This window comes from Podarcis liolepis (genome assembly GCF_965112155.1).
Source record: "Podarcis liolepis genome assembly, chromosome: Z".
NCBI lineage: Eukaryota > Metazoa > Chordata > Lepidosauria > Squamata > Lacertidae > Podarcis > Podarcis liolepis.
The window spans coordinates 20,380,892-20,407,003 of NC_139570.1; the positions used below are offsets into that span (position 1 = coordinate 20,380,892).

Here is a 26,112-nt window from a genome sequence, read left to right on the forward strand (position 1 = left end):
GCCTCATTGCGCTAGCAGAGGTCCTGGCATGAAGTGCTGCTGCAACAGGTCTTTGTAGACAATACTGAGCTATATGGACCAAGGAACTGACTCACAGAATTGTAGAGTTGGAAGGGACTCCAAGGGTCATCTAGTCCAACTCCCTGCAATGCTGGATTCTTATGCCCAATGTGGGTAGGACTACTCAAGCATTCCTGTTCTTGCCCTACCTTCTGGCTGTGTGATAATCAGGTGAGGAAAAACTGCATGATCAGTCCCACCTATGCAGTGCTAGCCTTTCAATACACTTGTACCTCTACTTATGTATCCCTCTGGATACGGAATCTTTGGGTTACAGCCACGGCAAACCCAGAAGTGTATACTCCCATGTTTTGCCATGCACGCATGCGCAGAAGCGCCCTGTGCCCCTTGCACATGCACAGAAGTGCTCAATTGCACCACGCAAATGCACAGAAGCACTCAATCGCACCATGTGCATGAGCAGAGGCACACCTCTATTTACATAATTTTCAGGGTGTGAATGGACCCCCGGAACGAATTAAGTTCGTATCTGGAGGGTCCACTGTACTAGTCAAATAGGCAGGGGTACATATTAAATACACAAGAGCTGACTGAAATCCATACAGGGGCTCTTGATATTTGGGTGTATGCTTTTCATGGAACCATTTTATAAACTGCATTCTTTAATAAGAGACTTCTCCTGTTCTTTGCTCGATCTACTATCTACCTAGTACTAAGTTTTAGAGAGAGAAAATATTGTGTGTGTGTGTGTGTTACATTTTTATATGTTTGGAGTTAACAGCAGAAGGTTATGGAAGTAATTTCAGAGGGTTCTCCCCCACCCCCGCCACCCGAACTGTGTGGCTCTTTTCATATGTAATTATTCTCAGAGCACATTAGATAATGCTGCTGTTCCCACAGCTGTATACACATCTATAAATCATTAATGAGGCAGTTAACTGAAAGAAAACTATAAAAGATTTGCATTACCCAGCAGAACCCAGCCTTAATTGACTTCCAGTTATTTACAATTAATTTTTCCATTTGGAATAATAACACGTAACTTTCTTTTTCTTTTAAAAATTATTTTAATGGTTTAGGAATAAGATGCTGACTTCTCATCAAAAGTTTATACATTAAGGTCCCTGCTGACGTGCAGATGCTAGTTTTCTGCTTGTGCACAAAGGGCACATGCAAAAGCATTGTTTGCAAATAACAACACATGCCTTTGTTACAGTTTATACATTGCCATAGGACAGGTGTGAATAACCTTTGGCCCTCTATATATTGCTGAACTACAGCTCCCATTATCTCTGGTCATTGGCCATGCTTGATGAGGCTGATGGGAGTTATACTTCCGCAACATCTGGATGACCAAAGGTTCTTCACACCTGCTGTAGGACCTTCATGTGATGGAGCAGAAGAGTAGCTTGTTCCATCCACATAAATGATGTTGATTTTCTGAACTGGGGTTTCATTATTCAAATTCCCAACCATGCAAAGGCCCCATTTGCAAGATTGGTGTCCTTCAAAAGTGTTTTTTTGGGGGGGGGGTTTGCATGATTCATAGTTTTCATAATCTACATTAGGTATGGGGGAATCTGTGGCTCTACAGATGTTGTTGTGTACCATCTCTCATCAGCCAGCATGGTCAAGGTCAGGGCTGATAGGAATTGTCCTGCAACAAATAGATCTGGGGGCAGCCCTAATCTACACAAAGGAGGATAGGCAGGGGACACTGTTTCCTCCACAACACACTATGGCCCCAATCCAGCTGTATCCCCCCCCCCCACATTTTTGATGGGGTCTTTCCCAGTCCTTCAGCTAATCCAGAATGCGGCAGCTAGACTGGTGACTGGGGGTGGCCGCCGAGACCACATAACACCAGTCTTGAAAGACCTACATTGGCTCCCAGTACGTTTCTGAGCACAATTCAAAGTGCTGGTGTTGACCTTTAAAGCCCTAAACGGCCTCGGCCCAGTATACCTGAAGGAGCGTCTCCACCCCCATCGTTCTGCCCGGACGCTGAGGTCCAGCGCCGAGGGCCTTCTGGCGGTTCCCTCATTGCGAGAAGCAAAGCTACAGGGAACCAGGCAGAGGGCCTTTTCGGTAGTGGCGCCCGCCCTGTGGAACGCCCTCCCATCAGATGTCAAAGCGATGAATAACTACCTGACATTTAGAAGACATCTTAAGGCAGCCCTGTTCAGGGAAGTTTTTAATGTATGATATTTTAGTGTTTTTTGGTTTCTATGGAAGCTGCCCTGAGTGGCTGGGGAGGCCCTGCCAGATGGGCGGTGTACAAATAATAAATTATTTTTATTATTATTATTATTATTATTATTATTATTATTATTATTATTATTCCAGATGCCAGCAATTGAAACTGTGGATCTGCCTAACTTAGTATTGTTTACATTGACTGGCAGTAGTATTCTAAGAGTTTCCAGCCAGTCTCCTCTCCAGCATTGCCAGGAGATGCCTGCAATGGAACATGGGACATTCTGCATGCAAGGCATGCAGTACCCCACTGAGCTCTGCCCCTTCCCCTATGTGAATTCATATCCTCAACCTAATCTAAAGGGGGTATCAAATAAGTTCATTGCAGCTCAGAGGAAACAAAATGATCCAAGAGAAAGCACTCTCCCATAGAAGAGCTTTTCTGTTCTTTTAGTTTAGTTTTGGGGGTGGGGAATGAAGGGAGAGGATGGTGAAATTTTGCATGCTATAAAGGAAGTGAATGATTTCCTCAAAAACACTGAGCACACTGGAGTGTTAGGGGATGAGTAGTACCTCTGGTGGGGTACACATCATGCTCCTTCTGGGGTAGATTGTCCACCTTTAGTTCCCACCCAGCACTCAGCTCTCACTAGTGGCTCCTAGAAGCTGTCAGCATGTGACAGTGGCCACACCCTGGGAACAGCTTTGAGTGGCTGGCTGGATCAATAAAGGTAGCTGATGGGTCCCAAACCCTCAGTGAGTTAGGTACTTTGCCTGCATGCAAAGACAGGCTCTGGTGGATTGAGGAGATGAGACCAATAGTGGGTCCAATGGTCAAGAAGACGGTTTCTGCGTGTGCTGTAGAAGGAAGTGAGGGGCAGACAGGGCTCATCAACCTGGGAAAGTAGCCCATCTAGAAGATGGAAAACTGTGCGCCTTGTGAGCCTCCTCCTGTCACCTTCCTGCAGCCAAGATGGTGCCAAACCTATTGCTCTGCTTTCCTTTGGACCACACTAGAGAGGCCAAGAGGGGGTCTTGCTGCCTGGGCAGCCCAGGACCTCCATGCACACTGCCCAGGCTTGGGCCCTTGGGAGGACACTTCAGTGCTGCAGATGCCACAGCCTGACTTCACCCCTGGAGGTGCCATCTATTGTCTCTCGAGACAGACAGATGCCAACAACAGCAGGAGATTCAAAACCAGTGGAAAAGGAAGCCATTGACTCAGAGATTGGACAAATGGAGAAGGTGGTAGAAAGGCTTATCAGTGGAGGGGGGTTGGACTGACCCCCCCATGCAGGGATGTTTGGACTTTCCGAGTCTGGCAATGGGCCGTCAGAAGTTTGGAGTTGTGGGGGCTCCCAATTTTGGAGGGAATTTGAAACATCTTCTTAAATACCACATGAAGTTGAGTTTGGGCCATGGAAAAGGGGCTGATTTGTTGAAAAGGGTCAAAAACACTACCAAGCTGGAGTTCCCACGAGTGAAAGGAAAATATGAAGAAGAGCTGCGGAAGGGGCATGGAAGAGACTTGAAGGCCTTGGATATAAGATCACCAGGTTAATGTGCTAGACTAATGGGATAAAAAGGACTGACAAACCCGGGACCAGGAGGAAGGGACGCTGGAAGACAATTGGATTGTTTATTTCTTTTTTCTATCATTAGGAATGCCTTATAAAATTGATGAATGTTAGAAAAATGTTGAAATGAAATTACTTGGCTCTTGTAAAAATGTTTAAAGAATTAGGTAAAAAGGTAATGGTTATAAGAAGTTGGTAAAAATAAGATTTAAGTCTTAAGCTTTAAGGTTTTTATAAGATAAGATGAAAATAGAGTAAGGTAATGTAATGCAATGACAGAATACTATTAATTATGGAAAGGATTTGCTGTGACAACTATTAATCAAGATACAAGAAAAGGGAGGAGGAGGTGGTCATAGAAAGAAGGTAATGAAAGTGGAGAATTTGAAAATGATGGTTTTATTTTTTTCTCCCCCCTCCCGTTTTGTCTTTTTTCTTTGTAATTTTTTAAAAATTCTTTTTTCAATAAATATCATTTTTTAAAAAAGAAAGGCTTATCAGTGGCTATTAGGCATGTCTGTTAAATGAATGGGATTAACATATTAAGGCAGAGGCAGTATGCTACTGAACACCTGCTGATGGAGGGCAATGAATGGGAGAAAACTTCTGCCTTCAGGTTGTGCTTGTGGACTTCCCAGAGGCCACTCAGGCCCCAAATATCTGAAAGGCCGCTTGCTGCCCCACAGACTCCCTCACATGTTAACAGAAGGGGTCCTCTTGGGAGTTCCAAAAAGTTTGGGGGAAGTGGTACAGGACAGGGCATTCTCTGTCACAGGTCCTAGGTAATAGTATTCCCTCATTACAAAGGTGCTTCTGGCAACTTCATTATACAGTTTCATCGCATAATGAAGATCCACCTCTTTGCACTGGTCTTTACCACCTCAGATGTTTTTTGGAGACCCACCCTATTCCTGTGGCTGTGATTTGTTTCAACATTGAGTTGTGTATCACCACTCTGGGACCTGCTGGTGAAAGGCATGAAATAAACTTGATCACCATTCTCATCCGGTTAAATACTGTGTGAAGCAAGACCCTGGAAAAGATAGGCTGGTGGCTTCATCCATCAGAGGTCTTATGTTCCTTGTTCTTACTCATGATGCAGATGTGAACACTGATAGTGTTGTCTTGTGGACATTTCTCTTGTTGGTCTTGAGAAGTGTGTGTGTGATTAAATAATGTTAAAAATTCATAATCTGGAGCCTCATGTGTGCTCTCAACCAAAACTGAAGCCCAAGAGCTAAGGAAAGAAAACAGAAGCAAGAGGGAGGCAAACTATCAGAGGCAGTATATTTCTGAATACAGTTGCTGGAGTGGAGAAAACTGTTGCACAGGTCCTGCTTGCAGGCATCAGGTTGGCCAGTGTAAGGACAGGACGTTAGACCTTTGGCTTGATCCAGTAGGACTCTTCCTATGCTCTCATATAAGGGATAAAAAATGGAGGAGGAGGAAAGGGAGGGAGGCAGTGGAAAGAGGGGCAACTAAGAGAGACATGGAGTGGCAAGAGCAGTGGAGGCTGGTTCATTAGCAGAAGTGGGGAACTGCCCCACCAGCCTTAACAAGATTGCAACTGCTTGCTTCTTACAGCCAGACCAGGAGCTCCTGTTTGTCTATTTCCTCCTCCTTAGTCTTAGTGTTTTCCTTGTAGAACTCAGCAGGGAGCAGAATGGGTGCAAAACTGGAATTAGTTGGCTCTGACTCCATTTAGAGTTGGTCTCTCTGCATTCTGCCCCATCAGTCCCAATGAGCACGCACACACACATGTAAAGAAGACAGAAGCCAACACTCTTAAATAGCAGAAATAACTCAATTATACATTGCATCTCGTCTTCCCTCTGAAGAACTTAGGGCTGTGAATCCATTTTAGCCTTGCAGGTTGCAAATTTGATATTCACAACTAGTCAGTGAGGTAGAGGAGGCTGGTAAAGCATGCCTGGCTCAAGGTTAACCAATAAATATCATGGTTGAATGGATATTTGAACTCTGATTTCCCCAGCAGCTGAAGCTTGACTGTCTGTCCATTATGTCACACTTGCCCTGTCAATCAGTTCTGACAAAGTTGTTGTTATTGGTGAAATGCTATTTAACTACATAAAAGTTAGGAACAAAACCTTGGACACCTATTGTTTCGAAGCTCATGCATACACCTCTCAACATGGATGGTGAACATGGTCTATGTCATGCATTGTTTGAAACTTTTCCCTTCCCTAAACCTCATTTGCCTGTGCTTGACATTTAAAACTATTATTGGCAATTGCGCTTGCCAAGCTAGTATCAACATAGACCAGTCTTTGAGTGGGAAAAGGATGATCACTTTCCTGAAGTTGCTTCAAAGGATAAATTCAGTTGTATGCTATAGTTTATTCTAATCCCCCCCACACCTTGGTAACACAAAAAGCACAAAAGAAGCTATGCTGCATCAGAATAAAGCTCAACAGAGAACTCAGAATCCTGTTCTCAATTTGAGCATCCAGATGCGCATCAGAAGTCTGCATGTAGGATGTGAACGGTGTCAGTATTCATTAAGAGTAAATATGAATCCTCTTTAATAAGTAAATACCGATACTCAGATAATTCAAGATCGCAATCGGTATATACCATGATGAATACTCTTGGTGAAGAGGTAGAGGACTTTCTAGGTATGCTGCTTTTATTATCTGTATTTTAATAGATTTGCTTTTGTACTGCTTTAATTTTATTATAGTTTAAAGACTTTTAAACCATTATAATGTACATGTTTCTAGCTTTCTGTATTTTATCTGTGTTGTTTTAACCTTGAGTCTCAGTCTGGGTGAAAAGGCAGGATATAAATGTAACAGTAACAGCAGCAGCAGCAGGATCCAGAAAACCATGAATGCTATAGAAGCGATGGTACTTCAGATGTTGCTGAACTCCCTACTCCCATCATCCCTGAAATCACTGTTAAGAAATTGAGATATAAAAGCTAGGAGCTAAATGGCACCTTAATCCTAGGTTATGGGTGCAATAATAGAATGTGTAGGTGCACTTTTTTTATAACCAGAATGCAAAGCTGAAAATGAACGAACTGCAGCTAAAATAATATGTTCTTTTTTCACATGGCCTAGTCCTTCCCCTGCCCGCCCCCCTAATATTCTTCAGAGAGTAGCTGGAAGTAGGGAGGCAGAAAAAGCTCCTCCTTTCCTTCCACTCTGCAATCTGAAATCTTCAGCACAGTACTGCGCCCAGAGCTCAGAAACTGCTTGTGCTAATGAAATTCTGTCGCAAAACGCGCCTAGAACAATGTGAGTTTTGAACACTGCCTGAAAAGAGAGTTAAAATTGCTGATGCTTGCTTTTTCATACAATGTCCAGAATGAAAATCAATCCAGAAAATGTGATCAGTATCCACTGCTGCTCGTTTTCTATCCAAAAACAATACAAATTCTATGTGACTGATGACTTCCCCCTGTCTCCCACCCGCTGCATTGTGTTTTCTTTGCATTGAAATGAATGGTGTCAGATAATGCAATTAATTGCTTAAATAATTATGTGAAATTTTGTTGTGGTAGACAGCAAGAAAGTAAGATTTTTGACAGAAACTGAATTGCAGCAGATTAGAAAGAATGCTACAATGAATATGGGCAGAATGAAAATCAATGCTTTCTTACATCCTTACCAAACACACACACACACACACACACACACACACAAACACAAACACTGTTATGGCTTCTTCTCCCTTTGGCATTTCCTTTCTCCAACACTTAAAAAAAATAATTCAATCAATTTCCAAAGTCAAACAAAATGTTTTTAATACTGCTGTTTTTAGCAAGAACATTTTAACAAAGAATGTGTACTTTTAACTTAATATTGTACAACAGAGAAACTATACTTTAAATTTTCTATTGTCTAATATTCTACTATATAGTCATCCTCCCCTCCCCCCATTCTTCTTGAAAGACCAAAAGCCAAGCGGAACTGAGAATAATAATAAGAATAATGTAAGAATAAGAATAATGATGATGATGCTGCATCGATTTATAATCCCCTTATTACATCAGCTATTGTGGGTTATGTTCACACCCTCTCAGATTGCTCATCTAAGGAAAGGACAATTTTTAAATCGTTATCGTAATAAAAAATGTACATACTTTTATCTTCGAAATGTATTATATATTGAGTTTCAGCTTCAGTAAACAAAGCTTAAATTTATAAACACAATTGAAACGGCTCTATGTTGAGCAGTTTCAGTGCTAACACTGGACCTGTAGGACATACAGCCAGTGAAAACCTTTGCAGCTTGTTTAATTCATTGTGCCATTGCTAAACTGTAATAGCTAACTCCTTGTGAGGGGTGGGAAGTTAGTTATTTTGGGGAATCATTCTTGTGTGTGCTTAAGAGTTCTAGTATAACTTTTACCCCCTCCCTCTCTATCCTCTGGGGCCTAAAATGAATTGCTACAACAGGTTTGGTATAGTACAGAAAGCTTGAAAGAAGTCATAATATTTCTCAATGACATTTTGGCAGTTTTCAACACAGGAACAGTAAATTGCTTCACACTGTCCACATTTCAATGCTACCAATCCTGTCCTTCGCAGAACACTGAAGGCATCAAAGGTTAGAAGGGACTTCTTTCATGAGTTATATAGTCTTCAAATAGTGATCATTATATTTTCCCCATCCCACCCCTTCATTTTTACTGTCTTCAGTACATAATGGTAGGTTTGATGTATGCTCTGTTTTCTGGAAGAAAAAAAGAAGAACACAGCATGGTAATTACATAAATCTAATATTTGCACTTTTGAAAAGGCTGAGTTAAAATCAATATTTATGAATCACACACGTTTCAAATCTGCAAATGCAGGAATATCCTGATTGGCTAGAGTAAAAGTAAGACTTTGAGTACAGCAAGAAGTGAGACATGTACCATGGCAATTCCTTCTGAGTAAATATACAAACAATTATTTGTGAGGCTCTGTACAGATGGACATAGATGGTGAGCCTGTTGTGGATCCGCCTTCACTTTGCTTGGGTTAGACATACAACCTTCCTAAAAGAACTGAGCTCAGGAACAACCAATTCCTTCCTGATTCTGGCTGTGCAAAGTGCTGATTGGCTGGCCCTTGTGGAAGTTATGAACTCACTTCCCCTCCTCTGCATGTATCAGTATAATAGTAATAGTAGTGATGATGGCGATGATGATGATGACAGAAAACAACGGACCAGCTTAAAAACATACCTAGGTGCAAAAATAAACATTTAACCTGCTAAACATATCCTTCACACCCATTTTTTACAGGCAAAGAAGCTTAGCCCTATGGGGGGGGGGGTTACCTGTACTGGATTCAGAGTCAGGTATGCATGTCATTAGAGGAGCAGAATTAGCTCTACAGCAGAAAAGCCTTCATTGGTTCCTGACTTTATACATCTGTCTTTATGGGTTAGGCAAAAGGGCTGAATTAGCCAAATAAGAGCAAAAGAGCTATGCAGAACATTAAAAAAGAAGCTCTAGTAATAATAATAATAATTTATAATAATAATTATTTATACTGCGCCCATCTGGCTGGGTTTCCCCCCAGTAAGACTCTGGATCCTTTCTAAGTTAATAAAAACAAAACTTTGCTAAATCCAAGGTGCTAGATAGTTCTGGTGGGAGGTCATGCACTTAAGATTCCATGCAAGACTTCAAGACCTCATCCAGCAAACTAGGAATCAACGACTAGTTTATGACCAATTAGATTTGTTTATATTTTTGCTTTTTAAAAGGCTTAACATTTTCTTTTCTGCTTAAAAGTATGACAATAAGCAACAAACTTGTTGCTTGTTGCTAAGTTGGACCTTGATTGGGGTGGGGTGGGGTGGAGAGACTTGGGATAGGAGCCATACCTGGAAATATCTGCCTTTCCAGAGAGCCCAGGGAACCAGCACTGCCAGCATCTGCCCTGTTCTCCTTTGAGGCGCCTCCTCTTCAGAACCCTTCTCGGTGTGGGAGGGCACCCTACTACTACCACCACCTGTCAGAGACTGTGCTGAGGAGGGCTGCACGGAGGAGGAATGGTGGGAGCCTCCCCTCCCCCTGCTCCTGAGCTGGATCCTGAATCTTCCCAGGAGCAGGAGGACGGTATAGATTTGGAACAGTGGTTTGCAGAGGGGCATAGTTCAGCAGGCAGAAGCTGGGAAATACTGGATGGGGAACAGGCAGGAGAAGAAACACTGGGAGAGAGAGGGTTAACAGATTCACTGTCTCTGGAAAGCATTCCTCCGCTCTCCCCAAGGTCAAGAAGAGCTGAGAAAGTGGCAGAACAGAAAGCACACAAAGCACAGAGGGTACAAGCTCAGATTTCAAGACGTAGAAGTGACGTGGATGAATAGGGATGTAGGGGGGTGAGATTCTTAATTGGGAGCAGCACCATTCCTAGGAGATGGGTTCTTTATTCTCTTGCTGTGATCATTAAAGTCTCTAACTGGTAAAAAGACTCCCTTTTCCTTTGTTCTGCTTATCTACTGCCACAGGGGTGGGGTTGATTCCCTGAAGCCTGACTCCACCAGACACGACCTCCCTCCCTACCCCACCAAAGCCAATGCCTGAGAAACATAGTACAAGCTCTTTCAGTCGCAAGCTTCCTCAGAGCGGGTGGAGCAACCTCTTTGGTGCAGGACTATAAAAATCCAGTTGACTTTGGACTATTGCTGCAGCAACATCCTAACTTGCTGCTTTTAATGCCTTTACAGCCAGTCCATGATACCCAATCCACACAAGAGCTGACCGTGGTCATGGTCTCCTGCAGCTGGCCTGCCCTTTAGCCAGGCCTTGCCAGTACCAATGTGAAGTCCTAGACTGAAACAGCTTAATTTATTTTGTTTTTGCATATATTCTTGAATAAAACCTGGAATACGAAATTGAGAGACCTAAAAAGGTGTTGAGTGAATCAAGTGAATACTTCCATTAGTCTACAAAGTGAATTAAGCTCATCACATGCCCAATCCATCTGCAAGAGGGCATATTTTAAAACATAAAAGACTGCATTACAAATCAGCATGGTTAGTAAATCAATATCTTCTCCTGGGATTGGGAGGAGAAGCCACTTCTATCACCTTTGTTTTCTGCATTCCTCTTTATCTGGAAAAGCAAACAGACACCAAGCTCTTTTCTTAATGATAAGAAATATGCTGTTTTAAGTTCAGGCAGTGGTGGGGGGGTAGGGGGGGAGTCTACGGAGAGCCAAAAGGAATGCAAATCTATATTCCTATTAGTCTTAGAATACATTTAAAGTCCAAACAGCTGCACCAGCAACTACTGCTTTTGGAGGCTGTAGGAAAATGATCAACCCAACCAGCATGTGTATAATGTTGACATATCTCCCATTACTGTTTTACATATGCCAATACCAAATCTTCATAAGGAAAGAACCTGTATTGACTGGCTAACCGACACAGATCCTTGGAGCAATCACCAAGTTTTGCTACATTTCAATTTTGAAATGCATTTCAGCTATAATATGAGTGATTTATCATTTAACGGGAGCTGTCAAAGTAAACTCCTAGATAAAACAAAAACATCTGGAACTATAAACAGCCGAGTGCAGGAGCTGAATTTTAATCCACATCCAGCATGTTCACTCTATTACAAACAGGAAACAGCTAATTAGTAATTGAATGTTTCATGTTTTTAAGAGGGCTTGTGCTTTCCAAACAGTGATGATCTAATATGGAGCTTGGACATAAACATGAATAAATACCAGGGACAAATGATTGCCAGAGGAATGTCCAGGAGCCTGGGAACCTCAAAAAGGATGCCAGGAGAACTGGACTGTGGAGGTCTTTATAGTGGCGCAACATTATTGCCATGAGATCCACAGGGGCTTGGGCAAAGAGTAAACAACTTTCAACATTTCACATAAGTGAAGAGTGCTCCTTTCCATGAGTCCCAGGGCCCAGAATGGAGTCTAGCAGCCATGGGGCAAGGTCACTTATGGTGGACAATGGTAGGTCAAGGGTATGGCCTGTATAAAGTATACAGAAAGCAGATTTTACAGAAAAATAATGAACAGATGATGGTAGGCAGATAATGGATATGTTCAGATATCATGACAGACCATGGTTTATTGCTCTGGGAATGAGCCTATTCTCTGTTAATCTGGGCCCTGCTAGGCATGAGGACACAGGCCATTTCAGCAAGCTTCACCCAACAGCAGAGTAGCCATGATGGATCAAAATGGATGACAAGGATGGGAAAGTTCAACTCTGGTCCACTCTGCGAAGGCTGCTTGGAACTGTTAGCCAGCTCTCTCAGTGACAGTCATGTGAGACCTTGGCATCTTGGAAAAGCACAATGTTAGCACAATAAGATGCTAAAGAGCACAAAAAAGAAAAGAAAAATCTAACAGTGCTTCCAAACATTATTGAAAATAGAATGTGCTGGGATGAGTTGGATAGACCATGATCTTAATTAAGCAATGCTGGACAAGAATGGAGCCCAGATACACTTTCCCCTAGTTAGATTATGGACATTCAAGGTCTACAACTCACGTAGCTTGCCTACGCAAGTCAAGTAATGATGGAAAAGATGGGAAATTATGTTCCATTTCCTGATCAATGCTGCACGAGAAACTACTTTATCCCTTATATACCCAGTAGGTCACTGCAGTCTGTGGGAGAACTTCTCCTTCAAGTCCCAAGTGCACCAGAAGCCGGATCCACAGTAACTCAGAGCAGGGCTTTCACTGTGGCTGCCCCTGTTATGTGGAACAGCATTCCTGTTGAGATATGACAGGCAACCACTATCTGCATTTTCCAGAAACAATTGAAGACAGTTTTGTTCCAACAAGGTTTCTCAGCCAGATGACTAGGTCTCTGCCATGGGGGTCTACTTGATATTAATTTTTAAAACAATTGTTTTTGAAGCTGTTTTAATTGCATAGAATCATAGGATTGTAGTGTTGGAAGGACCCCAGAGAGGAATCTAGTCCAACCCCCTGCAATGCAGGAATCTCAATTAAAGCATCCGTGACAGATGGCCACCCAACCTCTGCTTAAAAACCTCCAAGGAAGGAAAGCCCACCACCTCTTGTGGGAGTCTGTTGAACAGCTCTTCCTGATGTTTAGTTGGAATCTACTTTCTTGTAACTTGAATCCTCTGGAGCAGGAGAAAACAAACTTGCTCCATCCTCCTCCACATGGCAACCCATTAGATATTTGGAAATGGCTATCATATCTCCTCTCAGTCTCCTCTTAACCAGGCTAAACATATGCAATTCCCTAAACTGTTCCTCATGTTCGGTTTCCAGATCCTTGAACATCTTGGCTGCCCTCCTCTACAGACACTTCAGCTTGTCAACATCCTTATTAAATTTTGGTGTTCACAGTATTCCGAGGCAGAATTTCTATCTTCCATACCTTATCCTCATTTCTGTGTTTCTCAGCATGCCTAGCATTTGGAAATAAAGTTCATTGTTGCCCAGGCAGAGCTGAGAGGAAGCACTTAATGAAGAGCTGAATAGGTAGCAACAATGAAAGAAGGAAATGATTCTCTGCACATCATTATTACTGATGTTATTATTAACAATATATTATAAATTGCTTTCCATACACATGTCTCAAAGTGATGCAAAAAAAACCCCAGTTAATGCTATTCTATGCTGCATCAACAGAAGTATAGTGGCCAGATCAAGGGAAGTAATAGTCCCACTCTATTCTGTCTGATAACTAGGTGGGTTGAAGGATGATAGGAGGCGAAATCTTCAGTTAAGAGTCGGAAATAGCAAGCTTAAGATGCTCATTCAAATGACTCTGATTGCTTTGTCAATGTAATTATAATGCTATTATGCCATTCTCAACCCGTATTATTTTCTAAGTACCATATTGCTACCTTTCATTGCTTTATGTTGCCAAGTTCCGTTTCAAGTTCAGAGTATCATTATCTTCCATATGAAGGTAATAATATGCTTTGAACGGAGCACTGCATGTCAATAAACTGATGGATTTGTTTCAGTTATAATCCTGAGTCTGTGGTATTTATCACTGGATATGCACCATTCCCCAATTCTCTGGTTTGCCAATGTGCAACTTTGAACTCTGATCAGATCTCCAAATTAGCAGCCCCTTGACCCAGTTTGTTAGGAAGTTTGGAAACTTTTGCTTCTGGTTTCATTTAACCACAGTTCAGCAGTACATTGCAAGCCCAAACTGTGATTAATCTATGGTTTAGACTCGTGAGGGGCGAAGGCAGGAAGAATGAGGCCGGGCGAAGGCTGGCGCTGCAGCAAAATGCTGCTGAACACGCCCCCACCGTGGCCCCCGGTTGGATGGCCACCAAGGGGGCGTGAGCGCCAGCCAGGTGAGTGGGCAGCAGGGGGCCACGCCCCCTGCTAGCCGGAGCTCAAGCCCCGACCACAACCCCTCCCCTCCCCTTCGGGGAGGAGAGTCTTTGTTGAAACCACAGTTTGAAGGAAATCATAGTTAAGATCATTTGTCAGGTTTGGATAATACAGCAAGCCATAATTAACGGAAAACAGAAACAAAAGCTTCCAAATGCCTCCTTGTAGCCACACCAGCTAAGATCATTCCATTATGACAAACCATTGTTTATTGTGATGTCTAGATGCAGCCAGTCAGTGTTATGTAGTAACAATTTCACATTAGCTGATATTAAGTATACAGGCTTTGTGTCACTATTACCACTATTTACCATTGCCTTGCTTGCAGAACACGGATGATGCATATCTGTGAGCAGCCCATAGAACATACATACAGAATTAAGAACTTAATTCTTTCCGGAGGTCCATTCTTAACCTGAAACTGTTCTTAACCTGAGGTACCACTTTAGCTAATGGGGCCTCCCGCTGCCGCCATGCCACCACTGCACGATTTCTGTTCTCATCCTGAAGCAAAGTTCTTAACCCGAGGTACTATTTCTGGGTTAGCAGAGTCTGTAACCTGAAGCGTCTGTAACTTGAGGTACCACTGTACATTATTAGGTGATAATGCAAATGTAAAAGATGTTGATGATAATCAATGTCACTGTGTAGGGAAAGAATGATTGAGGGAGTTGGGTTTGTTTAGCCTGGATAAGAGGAGACTGAGAGAATATATGACAGCCATCTTCAAAGATCTAAAGGGCTGTCACATGGAGTAAGCTTGTTTTATTCTGCTCTGAAAGGTAGGATCTGAACCAATGGATTCAAGTCACAAGAGATTTTGACTAAATGTCAGTAAGAACATTCTGATGGTAAGAGTTGTTCAACTGTGGAACGGACTCCCTTGAGTGGTGGACTCTCCTTCATTGGAGGTTGTTAAGTGGGGTTGGATGGCCATCCATCAGGGATGCTTTAGCTGTGATTCCTGCATTGCAAGGGGGTTGGACTAGATGACCTTTGGGATTCCTTCCAACTCTACAATTCTGTGTTATTATGATTGTATGCCTTTTCATCAGGCAAATATTTTTCTTTACTTTCCCTGGGCTTTTATAACTTGAGGAGTTCCCTGGGCTTTTATAACTTGAGGAGTTTTACTCCATTTGATTTTATTGCTCTTTTTGTCCTACTTATTTAATTGTGGTGAGTTTTATTACAGCTTGTATTTTTATTGATATGAGTTTTTTGTTGTTGTTAAACCACCATGGGAGTTATTGCATTTAAGAGTTGCATAGGTGTTGACTTTGAGATACAGATGGATGTTCAATCTGAGACTCACACATTCAAGAAGTACCTTGACGCTGCACTCATTCAATAGGGTGCATGTGGGAACCAGTCCTATGATATTATGCCTACTACCTTATTTCCCACTTTTTTCCCTTTCCCAAATCCACCCAAATCTTTTTCATTGTTCAAGCTTTGTGCAAACTGGTTGAATAAGAAAAGCTAAGGTCAAAAATTCATCCTGTATGGAATGTTCAGGACCTATTGATGTTTCCATTTTATAGCATTTTTTACTGTATTACATAGTGAAGATTTTAAATAAATCTTTGGGCCATAAACGTATTATTTTATTAGGTTTATCCCATAATCAAATATTCATTTATGTGGGCTTCATTCTATTAAAAAATGAAATTAGACAAAGGTGAGCCAAACTGTGGATTTACAGTAGTTTAAAGCATAATTTAATTCTCTAGGGATAATATTGACAATATAAAAAGGGTATAAATGATATTCCCTAACACTAAAATATGCTTATGAGCCCCCAGTGCATGATAGGCTGTTTTACAACCTACCGTGAAATGCATGACTGCCTTAATAAGCAAGACATTTAGAAAGGGTTTTCAGACCCAGTACATTGTGTAACATGAATAAAGATCTCACAATTTTGCCTGTGAGCCAAATCCTATGTTAATGATGGTAATTTCCCCTTTGGATGATATTTTCTTTCCTAACAGGGTTGTTATTTCATAGTATAGATGTCTCCCTCTGTTCTATATTTGGTATCATGGAAGAAAAGGGGGGGGGGGACTCAGTAATTTTGGAGGTGGGACTCTTCATAGCAATCTATATACTGAGTCAGAGCACTGATCTATTAGCTCACTACCATCCACATTGACTGGCAGCAGCTGTCTAGGGCTTCAGGCATGGTTTGTTCCTCAGCCTTACCTGCAGGTGCCAGGGACTGAACCTGACACCTTCTGTGGGCAAAGTAGGTGATCTTACCACTGTGCTGCAGCACTTCCCTTAATTCTCAGTGCATGCTCATGAGAGCACAGTAGCTGGTTCATTTGATGTTGCTCAATCAAATTGCTGGCGTTGTGGGCACATGCACACAACAGATTTTTACATTTAGTTTCTAATTTTGTGAATCTTGCCCCAAAGCACAGCTTCTATAGGCCAGTTCATATGCTCTCTGGGGACTTGAAAACTTCTGAGTGTAAGGGGCAGGACTGTATGTTTGAATACACTGCTGTGTGTTCAAATCTCTCCCTACATGTAGAGTTTTGGCGATTAAATGGCAAGCAAGCAAATAAATAAATGCTAGGGAGAACAGCTCTGCTCTTGTCCTTGATAGGCCTCAGCGAGGACCAATAAAAACTGTCCAATGAGCAGACTATAATGCTAGACTGTACCATTTCTGAAGGAGGGGGTCCCACATATTTGAATTGTTCCCCTTTACTTAGGTCATACAGTAATTTAGTGAGAAGGGGGTTTAGCAAAGCATACTAGCTGATTGGTGCTCTAACTCTATTCCAGATGACATACAGTCAAAACTGGAGTTCTCAAGCTTCAGTCTCACCCTTTTCAAGATGTACAAAACGTTCCCCCTTCCAGTGATTCTTCAGGATTGGGTGGGAACAGAGACAAATAGTTTGCCAGTTCTGTTTCTGCCACTGGCAACACTGGTGGTACCCCATGTTGATGAGAGGCACCCGTTATTTCTTTTAGCTGCATAATGCAACATGAGAGCAAGAGCAAGAAAGCAATGCCCTCACTCTGATTTGGTTTTATGATGAGCCAACAAAGCCAATTCAGACTGAGCACAATAAAATGGTTTTGTGATATCATGAAGCCAAACTAGAGTTTGGCTTCATATTTTCTGCTCATATTTTCTGCTGCAACTAAAGCAAAACATGGATGCTTAACAGTGGCAGGGAATGTGGTTACTGCTGCTGCCAGAACTACAAAGTGGTGGCAAAGAAGGGATACCTCCCACCATTCTAACTTTCAATTTCAAAATATTCTATTTCAGAAGATTCTACTCGGGCCTTCTTTTAAGGTCTCACTGATTTTATCAAGACTTTCCAAATGAAATCACTGGCCTCTAAATGTGTTCAATTTAATCACCCTACAAGTTTGCTGTTATTTTGTTTTTTAAACGTGAAGATTTTCATGTTTTCTATGTTGGTACATCTGTAATATTAAGGAGTATTAACTCTTATATAGAAGAAGAGAAAGCTGAAACACTAGCATTGGTTATTATTTTCCTCTTTTTGCACCTACAGGCTCTTACTAAATGAAATATAATAATATACAAAAGTTAACTAAGGTATAAACATGCAAAAGGAGAAGTCTCCCTGCGATCATAAAATGATGTTATTTTCTGTTCAGCAGTTCATGTTACTGCTGTTCATGCTAATTAATTAAAGGAGCTGTTGCTGTAATGTGCAAACAGGGAATCTGAGAAACTGAGAGGGCTTTTAGGTCTCCGAGTGAAGTTAAGTCAATCTGGGTGCGAGCAATCAAACGTAATGAAATCACATGTCAGTGCTAAGCTTGCAAAAACTGTGAAGTTTGACTGGGGAGTAAAAGGATTATAATTAGATTTCCAATAGGATAATAACTAAATGGCAGAAAGCAGTAAAGAGAAAATATTACTTTGTTAGCTAATGGTGCTGCTGTTCGAGCTTCAGTTTTTATCAGCACCGCTTGTAGTTGTGCTAATTTAATTTGCTTTTATCAGCAAAAAATGTACCACTCGAACGGTACTTGAATGTCATTTGCAAAAATCATTGATCTGAAGGTGCACTTAATGACACCCAGTATGTTTATTTTATGGGAAACGGAGATTGGTTGATAAAAATTGGTTGATGCACCATCCCTGCATTTGGCCCCGCAAGTGAGTTATGGCAACTGAAACAGAAGAACATTCAAATGTGAATCTTTTCTTCGGCTTTACAATGCAACTGCCTGCTGGACGCCCACACAAGAGTGAAGAGTTAAGACTTGCATGCTGAGGAAACAGTGGTGGTTTCCAAGGGCAAGACCGGCCTGAGAGATTTTGCTGCTTGAGACAAACGATATCTGGAGGGCCACAGGTGGAGAAATCTGTGGAGAAATCTGTATGATTAGAATTTCAGAAGCATCTTTAGGGCTGTGTAGGCTTTGTTCCCATTAATTGCTAGCTTGCTGGGTTAGAAACGAAAAAAGGATAGAAGAAGAGCCGAAACATACCATACCTTGCATTGGCGCACTGTCATGTTGGGTTCCATTGCGTTCCGCCTCCATGTCTGGAATCCCAGCATCTGCAAAGCACAATTTGTAGTTTTATGTTGTGAACTGCCCTCAGATCTACAGGTATAGGGCAAATATACACATTTAATAAACAACAACAACAACAACAACAATAATTTACGTAACTGCAATATCTGAAGAAAGTTAAGAACAGATCAAAATAATATTTCATTATGTTTATACTCCACCTTCTCCCCATGGGCTCAAGCTTCCCTCTCTGTGTCTAAGCTCACAACCACCCTGTGAGGTAGGAGTTCATGACTGGCCCAGTGAATTTTCTGGTCTTTGGAGATATGCTACAGACTGGTAAAAAGTTTGGACAGGGACAACTCTGTAAGCATACTTCCTGAACTGGGATTAAAAAGGATTCTAGATTTTAACTTATTTGGGAGAAGTACATTTCCAGAGCAGTTTACTGCAGCAGCCTAACATCGCTGCACCTCATTTTCAGTTGTTCCCTTGATACAGCAAGGACCACTTCTTTCCACGCAAACCTGACTGACCAGGTAACAGGATCCACATCCACATCGAGAGCCAGTGTGGTGTAGTGGTTAAGAGAGGTGGACTCGTAATCTGGTGAACCGGGTTCGCATCCCTGTTCCTCCACATGCAGCTGCTGGGTGACCTTGGGCTAGTCACACTTCTCTGAAGTCTCTCAGCCTCACTCACCTCACAGAGTGTTTGTTGTGGGGGAGGAGGGGAAAAGGAGACTGTTAGCCGCTTTGAGACTCATTAGGGTAGTGATAAAGCAGGATATCAAATCCAAACTCTTCTTCTTCTTCAGCAGAAGCCCAGGAAAATGGATTTAGGATTGCAGTTGTGCAGCACAATTCAAACCCAAGATGAACTGATGGCATGCCAGAATAAATCCCTCTACCTGTCTTTGCTGGCTCAGCTGTTGGAACTTAAGAAGGCCTAAGTCCTGAAAAAGCTATGTGATTGGGAATGTGATGGTGCAAGGAGACAACACTTATTCCAAACCTCTTTCAGCTCATTCATATGACCTGGCAACTGTGACAAAAAGTGTGGTTTTACGTTAAGCTCTTTTTAAAAAGGGATGCTTTCCTTCTGCCAGGCTTGGGCCGACTCAGCCAGCAATGGCCACACTCCTGTATGGAGTTTGGAATGCAATTAACTTATGCCTGCTTAATTTAAGCAGGTATAAATTCTGCTGGCCTCAGATACTTAGGATTGCTCTGAAAATCTGACTGATGAAGTCATCTGGCTTTTAAAATGTTCTCCTGTTGTGATCTTCTTATGTAGTGCTGCATTAATCTTCATCGAGACTGTATCTTTTCACACTTTATAAACTGCTTTGAAAGGTTGTACTCCTGAAAAGCAGTATAATATGATTTAAATGAACGAACAAATAAATGAATTCACCAGCGATGCCCGACTATCACGTTACCATTTAGCATCCTGAGACTATCGCCTGATGTTGCCTGTTTAAGTGCCTGTTCCGCTTGCTCTCTCCTCTTTGATTCAAACTCAAGAGCTTCTTGCAATTTTCTCTTGGCTTTCTTCTCTTTCTTCAAGCGCTTTTGAATTATTGCTGAAAGATGAAAACACAATTATGAAAGCATTAATGGGACCTTCCCTGGGAATATAAAACAAATATATTTCTCTGCTGTCATTCCAGTTCTGCTTTTGGTTTACAAGACTATTACACCCTCTTTCTCCATATAAACATTCTTGAAAATTAGATAATGGTGATTCTGCTTGCTACACGTTTGGGCATCAAAATGAAAATTTATCTGTCTGTCTGTCTGTCTGGGAACTGCCATCAGTGCCAGAGGGAGAGAGCAAGATCCAGAGGGATTCCGGAGAGCGTCCCGGGATTGGGAGAGGCAGCCCATCTTCTGGGGAAGATAATCAGCATAGCACCAGTGGAGAAGGGGGGCAGATGGGGGAAGCGGCGAGGCGGTCCCATGACTCCTTGCCGGGGACCAGCAGGGAGAGTAGAGGTCCTCCGCTGCCTACGCCCTCCTTACGCAGAAGGCTTTCGCGCAGAGGGAGTAGGAGGAGACTAGGCGTCAAAGAGCTTCTTTGCTGGAAGAAGTTTAGGAAACGCCCACTGACGGATTCTGCCAGCGATTGAGACAGCCACGGGTTCACTCAGAAAAGGTTCACTCAGGCAATCCAGCCAGGTGTTTGCACCGGCTTACGCACGAGCAACCCCTAGAACCATTACTCTATCTATCTATCTATCTATCTATCTATCATCTATCTATCTATTTAAAAAAATTACATCCTGCCTTTCCATGAATCATAAGCAGAGTGTTTAGCAACAACAATAAACAACAATAGTAATACTACTTTTAATCATAATAATACAATTAAAACAAAGACAAAATCTGGAATGTCAAATTTCTTTCCATTTGGAAAAGGAAAGCACACCTTCGAGGTTTTTGTTCTGCTTTTGCAAAACTCAGAGGGTTTGATCTACTCTAGATAATTAGAGTAGACCCACTGAAATCCATGGGACTTTCTTTGTGGGGGAAAACAAAACAATAGGTTGGATCTACACTGTCATACTTAAGAGAATAAACTATTATATTCTCAAAGTATGATAGCCCACTCTACGTAGCGCTAAGTCTGGATCCAACCCACAGTTTTGATTCCCCACCCCACCCCACTGCCATGATGCTGAATTATTTTTTGTGACCTGAATTTCACTACAATCTCTCAATTTGCTATGAACCTCAAATATTTAGCCAGTGAAATGTGAGCTGTACATCACATTTGAAATGTAAGTCTTTGGTATTATCTTCTTCAGATTTTAATTTTATATTCCAAATTAATTTTTAGCCTACATATCAATGGCTATCAATAATGGGCCATTATTAAGCTGTTGAATGATTATTTGCATGAATTTGTATATATAAACAGACATAAAATCCCAGTTGTTATAGATAATAAACACCAGTTTGCTATTTACCAATTCCATGCTCTTTATAGGTAAGCTGAATGTGAGGGATTAAATATGAACAAATACTGCTGATGAATAAATGTGAACATGAATCTGGGGCATATGTAGGCTATATGACCTCAGTAAAGACTGTCACCCAAGCCCAATGATTTCTTAAGGAGATGTAATGTGCAAATACTTTCACTGCTGACCAACACTGCCCCATTAACCTAGGCAGTGTTGGTTAGTAGTGAAAGTGCTTCCACTAGGAGTAAGTAAGTAAATGAATAAAGATCAATTTGTGCATTGAACAGACAGGTGACCATGATCAGAGCAAGTTGCTACAATCCAGTTACAGTGCAGCATTGGTTTATGGTTATATTTGCTCCCATTATAGAAGGTGAGCACTACAAAATTGCATCTGAACAGAATAATGACATTTAGTAGTGATGGAAGCTATTTACTGTATGAAATAGAACACCCCTCCCCCAATACTGCTTGCTCTAGTCCAGAGTTTCCCAAACTTGGATCTCCAGATGTTTTTGGACTACAGTTCCTATCATCCCTGGCCACTGGTCCTGCAAGCTAGGGATGATGGGAGTTGTAGTCTAACAACAGCTGGCGACCCAAGTTTGAGAAACCCTACAGTCTACTCAAAACCAGAGCCCATCAAAGTTGCTCCAAAGCAGTGGTGGAAAGAAAATCAGGAGATCTGATCACAGGTTTCCTATGTTTTGACACAAAGATGTCATCAATGTCATAAAAATATAAGAGGAGCCCAGCTGGATCAGTCCAAAGGCCTCTCTAGTCCCGCATCCTGTTTCTCACAGTGACCAACCAGATGTCCCTGGAAAGTCCACAAACAAGATATGAAGGCAACAGCTCTCTTCTGATGTTCTCAAGTTTCCCTCTGGCAGCCTCTCCCTGTTTCCTTCTGTGATACAGTAAGAGCACATATAGAAGAGGTGAGGCCATGGTGATCCAAATGAATTAGGTTTAGATGAAGGCTTGGTGGGTAGGAAAAGGAAGGCTTCTAACCATAGGGAGCAGCATGCCAGAAATCCGTTTTTATTTTGGCTTACCTCTGTTTTGCAGCTCAGCAGTGAGTTGCCTTTCCAGACTCTCTCTCAGTTCTCTCTCCCTGCACAGCTCCATCTTCAATTCTTTCTTTTCCTGCTGGATCTGTTTCTCCTGCACTCGAGCATTATCTACAGCAACTTTCAGCAACCCCTGTTAAAATAGGTGCACACAAACCGATCCTGAAAACAACTTTTTAATGGAATGGTAGGGCTGAGCTCAGGCGAGGGAACTATGGGTGCTGTTTTATTTTTTGCCTTGTCAACATGATCACAATTCTGGTGAATCTAGTGGTTGACATTATTGTTGGATGACATCTGGATGAACAATCCCATCCAGAGTCTGCAGGACACAGATGCTTTACTACAGATCCAGGCTCTGGCTAATGCACACCCCAATTTCCAGCCTCATACATCAGTGCAATACAATCTAGCAGTCTTTCTCAATCTGGTGCCCTCAATATGCTTTGGTCTGAAAATCAAATCTTTCCTGACCATTGACCATGCTAGCTCAGGCTGATGGAAGCCGTATTCCAAAGCATATGAAGGTTTCCAGGCTTAGAAAGGCTGCACCATTAACTAACACAGATTCCCACTATTATCTTAGCACAAATTCTCCAAATTTCAGCAAATACTGGATTCACCCAAAGATTTGTGGAAAAATAAATATATTTTAGGGCCAAATGGTTTTTGTGGGAGAAGATTTAGCCGCAATGGCTTAATCATGTTCCCTCTCATCCTCATGCATCAGTCTTTTTCCAATTTAGGGGCTTCCTCATTTATTTCAGAACTTGCATACATTGTTTAGAGTTCTCAGTCTGAAATACTTGTGGAAGATTTTGAAAGTGGCGATACTCATGTGTGCCTGAAGTCCCTTGCGTATAAGAACTCCATGGGTTGGGGGCATTCAAATATAGTGGAATTGCATGTATCAGCTGAAGTCTCATTGCTAAAATCTATTGATGAATGAAGGATAAGTGGACGCTGGCAGATGATCCATAAATAATCCGGTAAACGCATTCTAAGGAGAAGAAGTATTTGTTAGTTGATTTATTTAAATGATTTCCATCAAACTTTTTGACTATAAGATCCTCAAGACAGCTAAGAAAACAAATGACAAAAAGCAAAAGGTAAAAAGTTAGGTTGAAGTGCTTGCAAGCATATAACATTTGTAATACAATATAATATCACACACAAACTTTCTACTTTTCACAATTCACGTTAAAAATCACCATCCATTTTAAAAAATGAGATTCTGAAATTAACAAATAGTTGACTGAAACTGAATCCAAAGTTCCCACCATAAAACAAAGTTCCCAAATCCTGACTATATTATAGATAATAGAGATTTATCCTTCCCACATATCTGACCTCCTATACATGAGCACATCTTTCATATAATAAGGCATATGGGTTTACTACAGCCTGTGTATTATTATTCCAATACAAAATAAACTCAGTTTCTCTGAGAACGTATTATCTTGTTTGCCTCCCTTCCCTGGCTCAGATTACATTTGTTCTTTTTACATGTATACTTGTTCCCAAGTTTCCATTATCCAAACTGCCAATTCAGGAGGGTTTTTGACTTTTTCTGAACTTGACATATAGTCATCATACCGTGTAGTCATCTGGGCAGCTGTTGCCAGTTGTCTTTTGGGGACACCACTTCTTTAAGATAATCAGACAGACTAGAGGAACTCTTGATAATTTATAACCAATAATTTATCTTATTTCTGTTAATATTTGATACCAATATAATTTGATTTTAAGTCTCTGTCATCTTAATGCAGGGTGGGATGTGGAACTGGGGCATTTTACCTGTATGTTGGTTAATAAAGTTTCTACGGAGGACAATCCATCTGCAAAAAGAAAAGGTGCACGGAAACCAGGAGGAACACTCTGCCCAGCCAATTGGATCTTCTCTAGGGCTGGTGCCATTATTGGGATGCCAATCTGCATCTCTTCTGTAAAGACACGACAGAGAAGGAACAGGTTATTACTTGGGGAGCAACGGAGGCAACATCTTTAAAAATGACCTGTGTGAAAGAATTGAGGGGATGCTCCCAAACTGGGAGGGATAGCTAGCTTATTCCACAGAATTAGGATTTAAGATTACCTTAACAGACTCACAAAACTAACGAAACGACTTTCAATAGGGAGAAATGTTCTAGTCCAACCCCCTGCAATGCAGGGCTGTTGTAAAAAAAAAAAAGTCTGCAAATAAGCATGAAGAAATTTTCTGAGAACCGATGCATGAATTGGTGGCCTTGTTCTTGTCTTTGATGCTGCTTTTGCCCTTCTTCTTCTTTTAAAATAAATATTTATTTGGTTTTCCAAATTAAGATTTTACAATCGCATATCCAACATACATCATAAAAACAAGATTCCAAAGAATCTCCTGAACTTCCCTCCTCCCCTTTGTGGGTCCTATTGTTAGCCATTTCCTCCCTTTTATAATAATCCAGATCTTTTACATCTCCATTATAATCCAAAATTCACCAAGTGTTATTCCACTCCTACTAACAATTTTAACTGTTTACAATGATTTTTTCCCCCAGATAAATTATAACCCCCCCCCCATTTCTTATTAAAATTTTGGCTTTCTGGAAAAAAATAAATAGGGAGAAATGTTAGGCTCTGCACTTAGTGGAGCATGGAAGTTGGGGCTTAGCTACCTATCCAGACCTATGAAGAATCACTGATGGAAAGGGGGCCCGATCAAACAGCTGCCCCTCAACCACAGTTGCTCTGGAGGGACGGGATCATCTTGGACTTCCCACTCAGGTAGGAATGGATCTCATTAGGGACACAGGGATGAGTTCTTAATCAATGGCACCTGAGTGGGCTACTTGGAGTCAATATTCACCTTACCATTGGCAACAGGCCCAAGAGCATCACAGTCTCCACCATAGCCCACTACCTGAGGACCTCAGCCAGTGCAGCATTTGTGTAAGCTGGTTTAGCAATGGACATCATGTGTATTTTAATGAACTGAATGGAGTGAAATATTAGGAGTTATGGAAGAGTGGAGAGAGAGTTTGTGAACTTAACAGTGTTCACCTTGTTTACTTAGCTGCTATTTTGTTGTTAACATTGTTTTACAGATTATAAATATTTGTTGAATAATACGATATATAATATGTTATGTAATATATCTGTTATGCAATATGACCTTTGTGTAATTGTGATATTTAGATTGTTTTATACACTGTAATTGTTTACTGATAATTTGCTAATTACTTTAGAAATTGCATAGAAATACAATAAATCAAATCAAAATCAAATCAAATGAGGTCATCTTGCAGTTCCAGAAAGGAACAATTAAAGGAAGGAAAGAAATGAGATAACTTTTTTTTTTTTAACTCGGAGACTTCTTTGTCCTAAATAAACAAAGCAGCATTGGAGTAATGAGAAGTTGGTTCTAACAACAGGTATAATACTAACTA

The 26,112-nt window shown here is 41.3% G+C and overlaps 1 protein-coding gene and 1 long non-coding RNA gene across 13 annotated transcripts in view; one reads left to right on the forward strand and one right to left on the reverse strand.

Annotated features, from left to right (window-relative positions):
* Positions 1 to 26,112, forward strand: part of LOC310698114 — a 43,883-nt gene that overhangs the window by 5,080 nt on the left and 12,691 nt on the right. The window lies entirely within an intron of this gene.
* DACH2 (dachshund family transcription factor 2) overlaps positions 7,538 to 26,112 on the reverse strand; it is a 333,298-nt gene continuing 314,723 nt past the window's right edge. For 5 of the 10 annotated variants that reach the window (XM_083484718.1, XM_083484712.1, XM_083484713.1 and 2 more), the window contains 6 exons: positions 24,485 to 24,630; positions 22,673 to 22,820; positions 20,091 to 20,234; positions 18,628 to 18,693; positions 18,399 to 18,496; positions 7,538 to 8,495 (listed from right to left, as the gene is read on the reverse strand). In XM_083484718.1, the coding sequence (XP_083340844.1) occupies positions 8,394 to 8,495; positions 18,399 to 18,496; positions 18,628 to 18,693; positions 20,091 to 20,234; positions 22,673 to 22,820; positions 24,485 to 24,630 (704 nt within the window). In that variant the 3' untranslated portion in view covers positions 7,538 to 8,393. Of the gene's footprint in view, positions 8,496 to 15,229; positions 18,497 to 18,622; positions 18,694 to 20,090; positions 20,235 to 22,672; positions 22,821 to 24,484; positions 24,631 to 26,112 lie in introns of those variants that run through there. The other 5 variants (XM_083484717.1, XM_083484715.1, XM_083484714.1 and 2 more) reach the window with 3 other exon arrangements.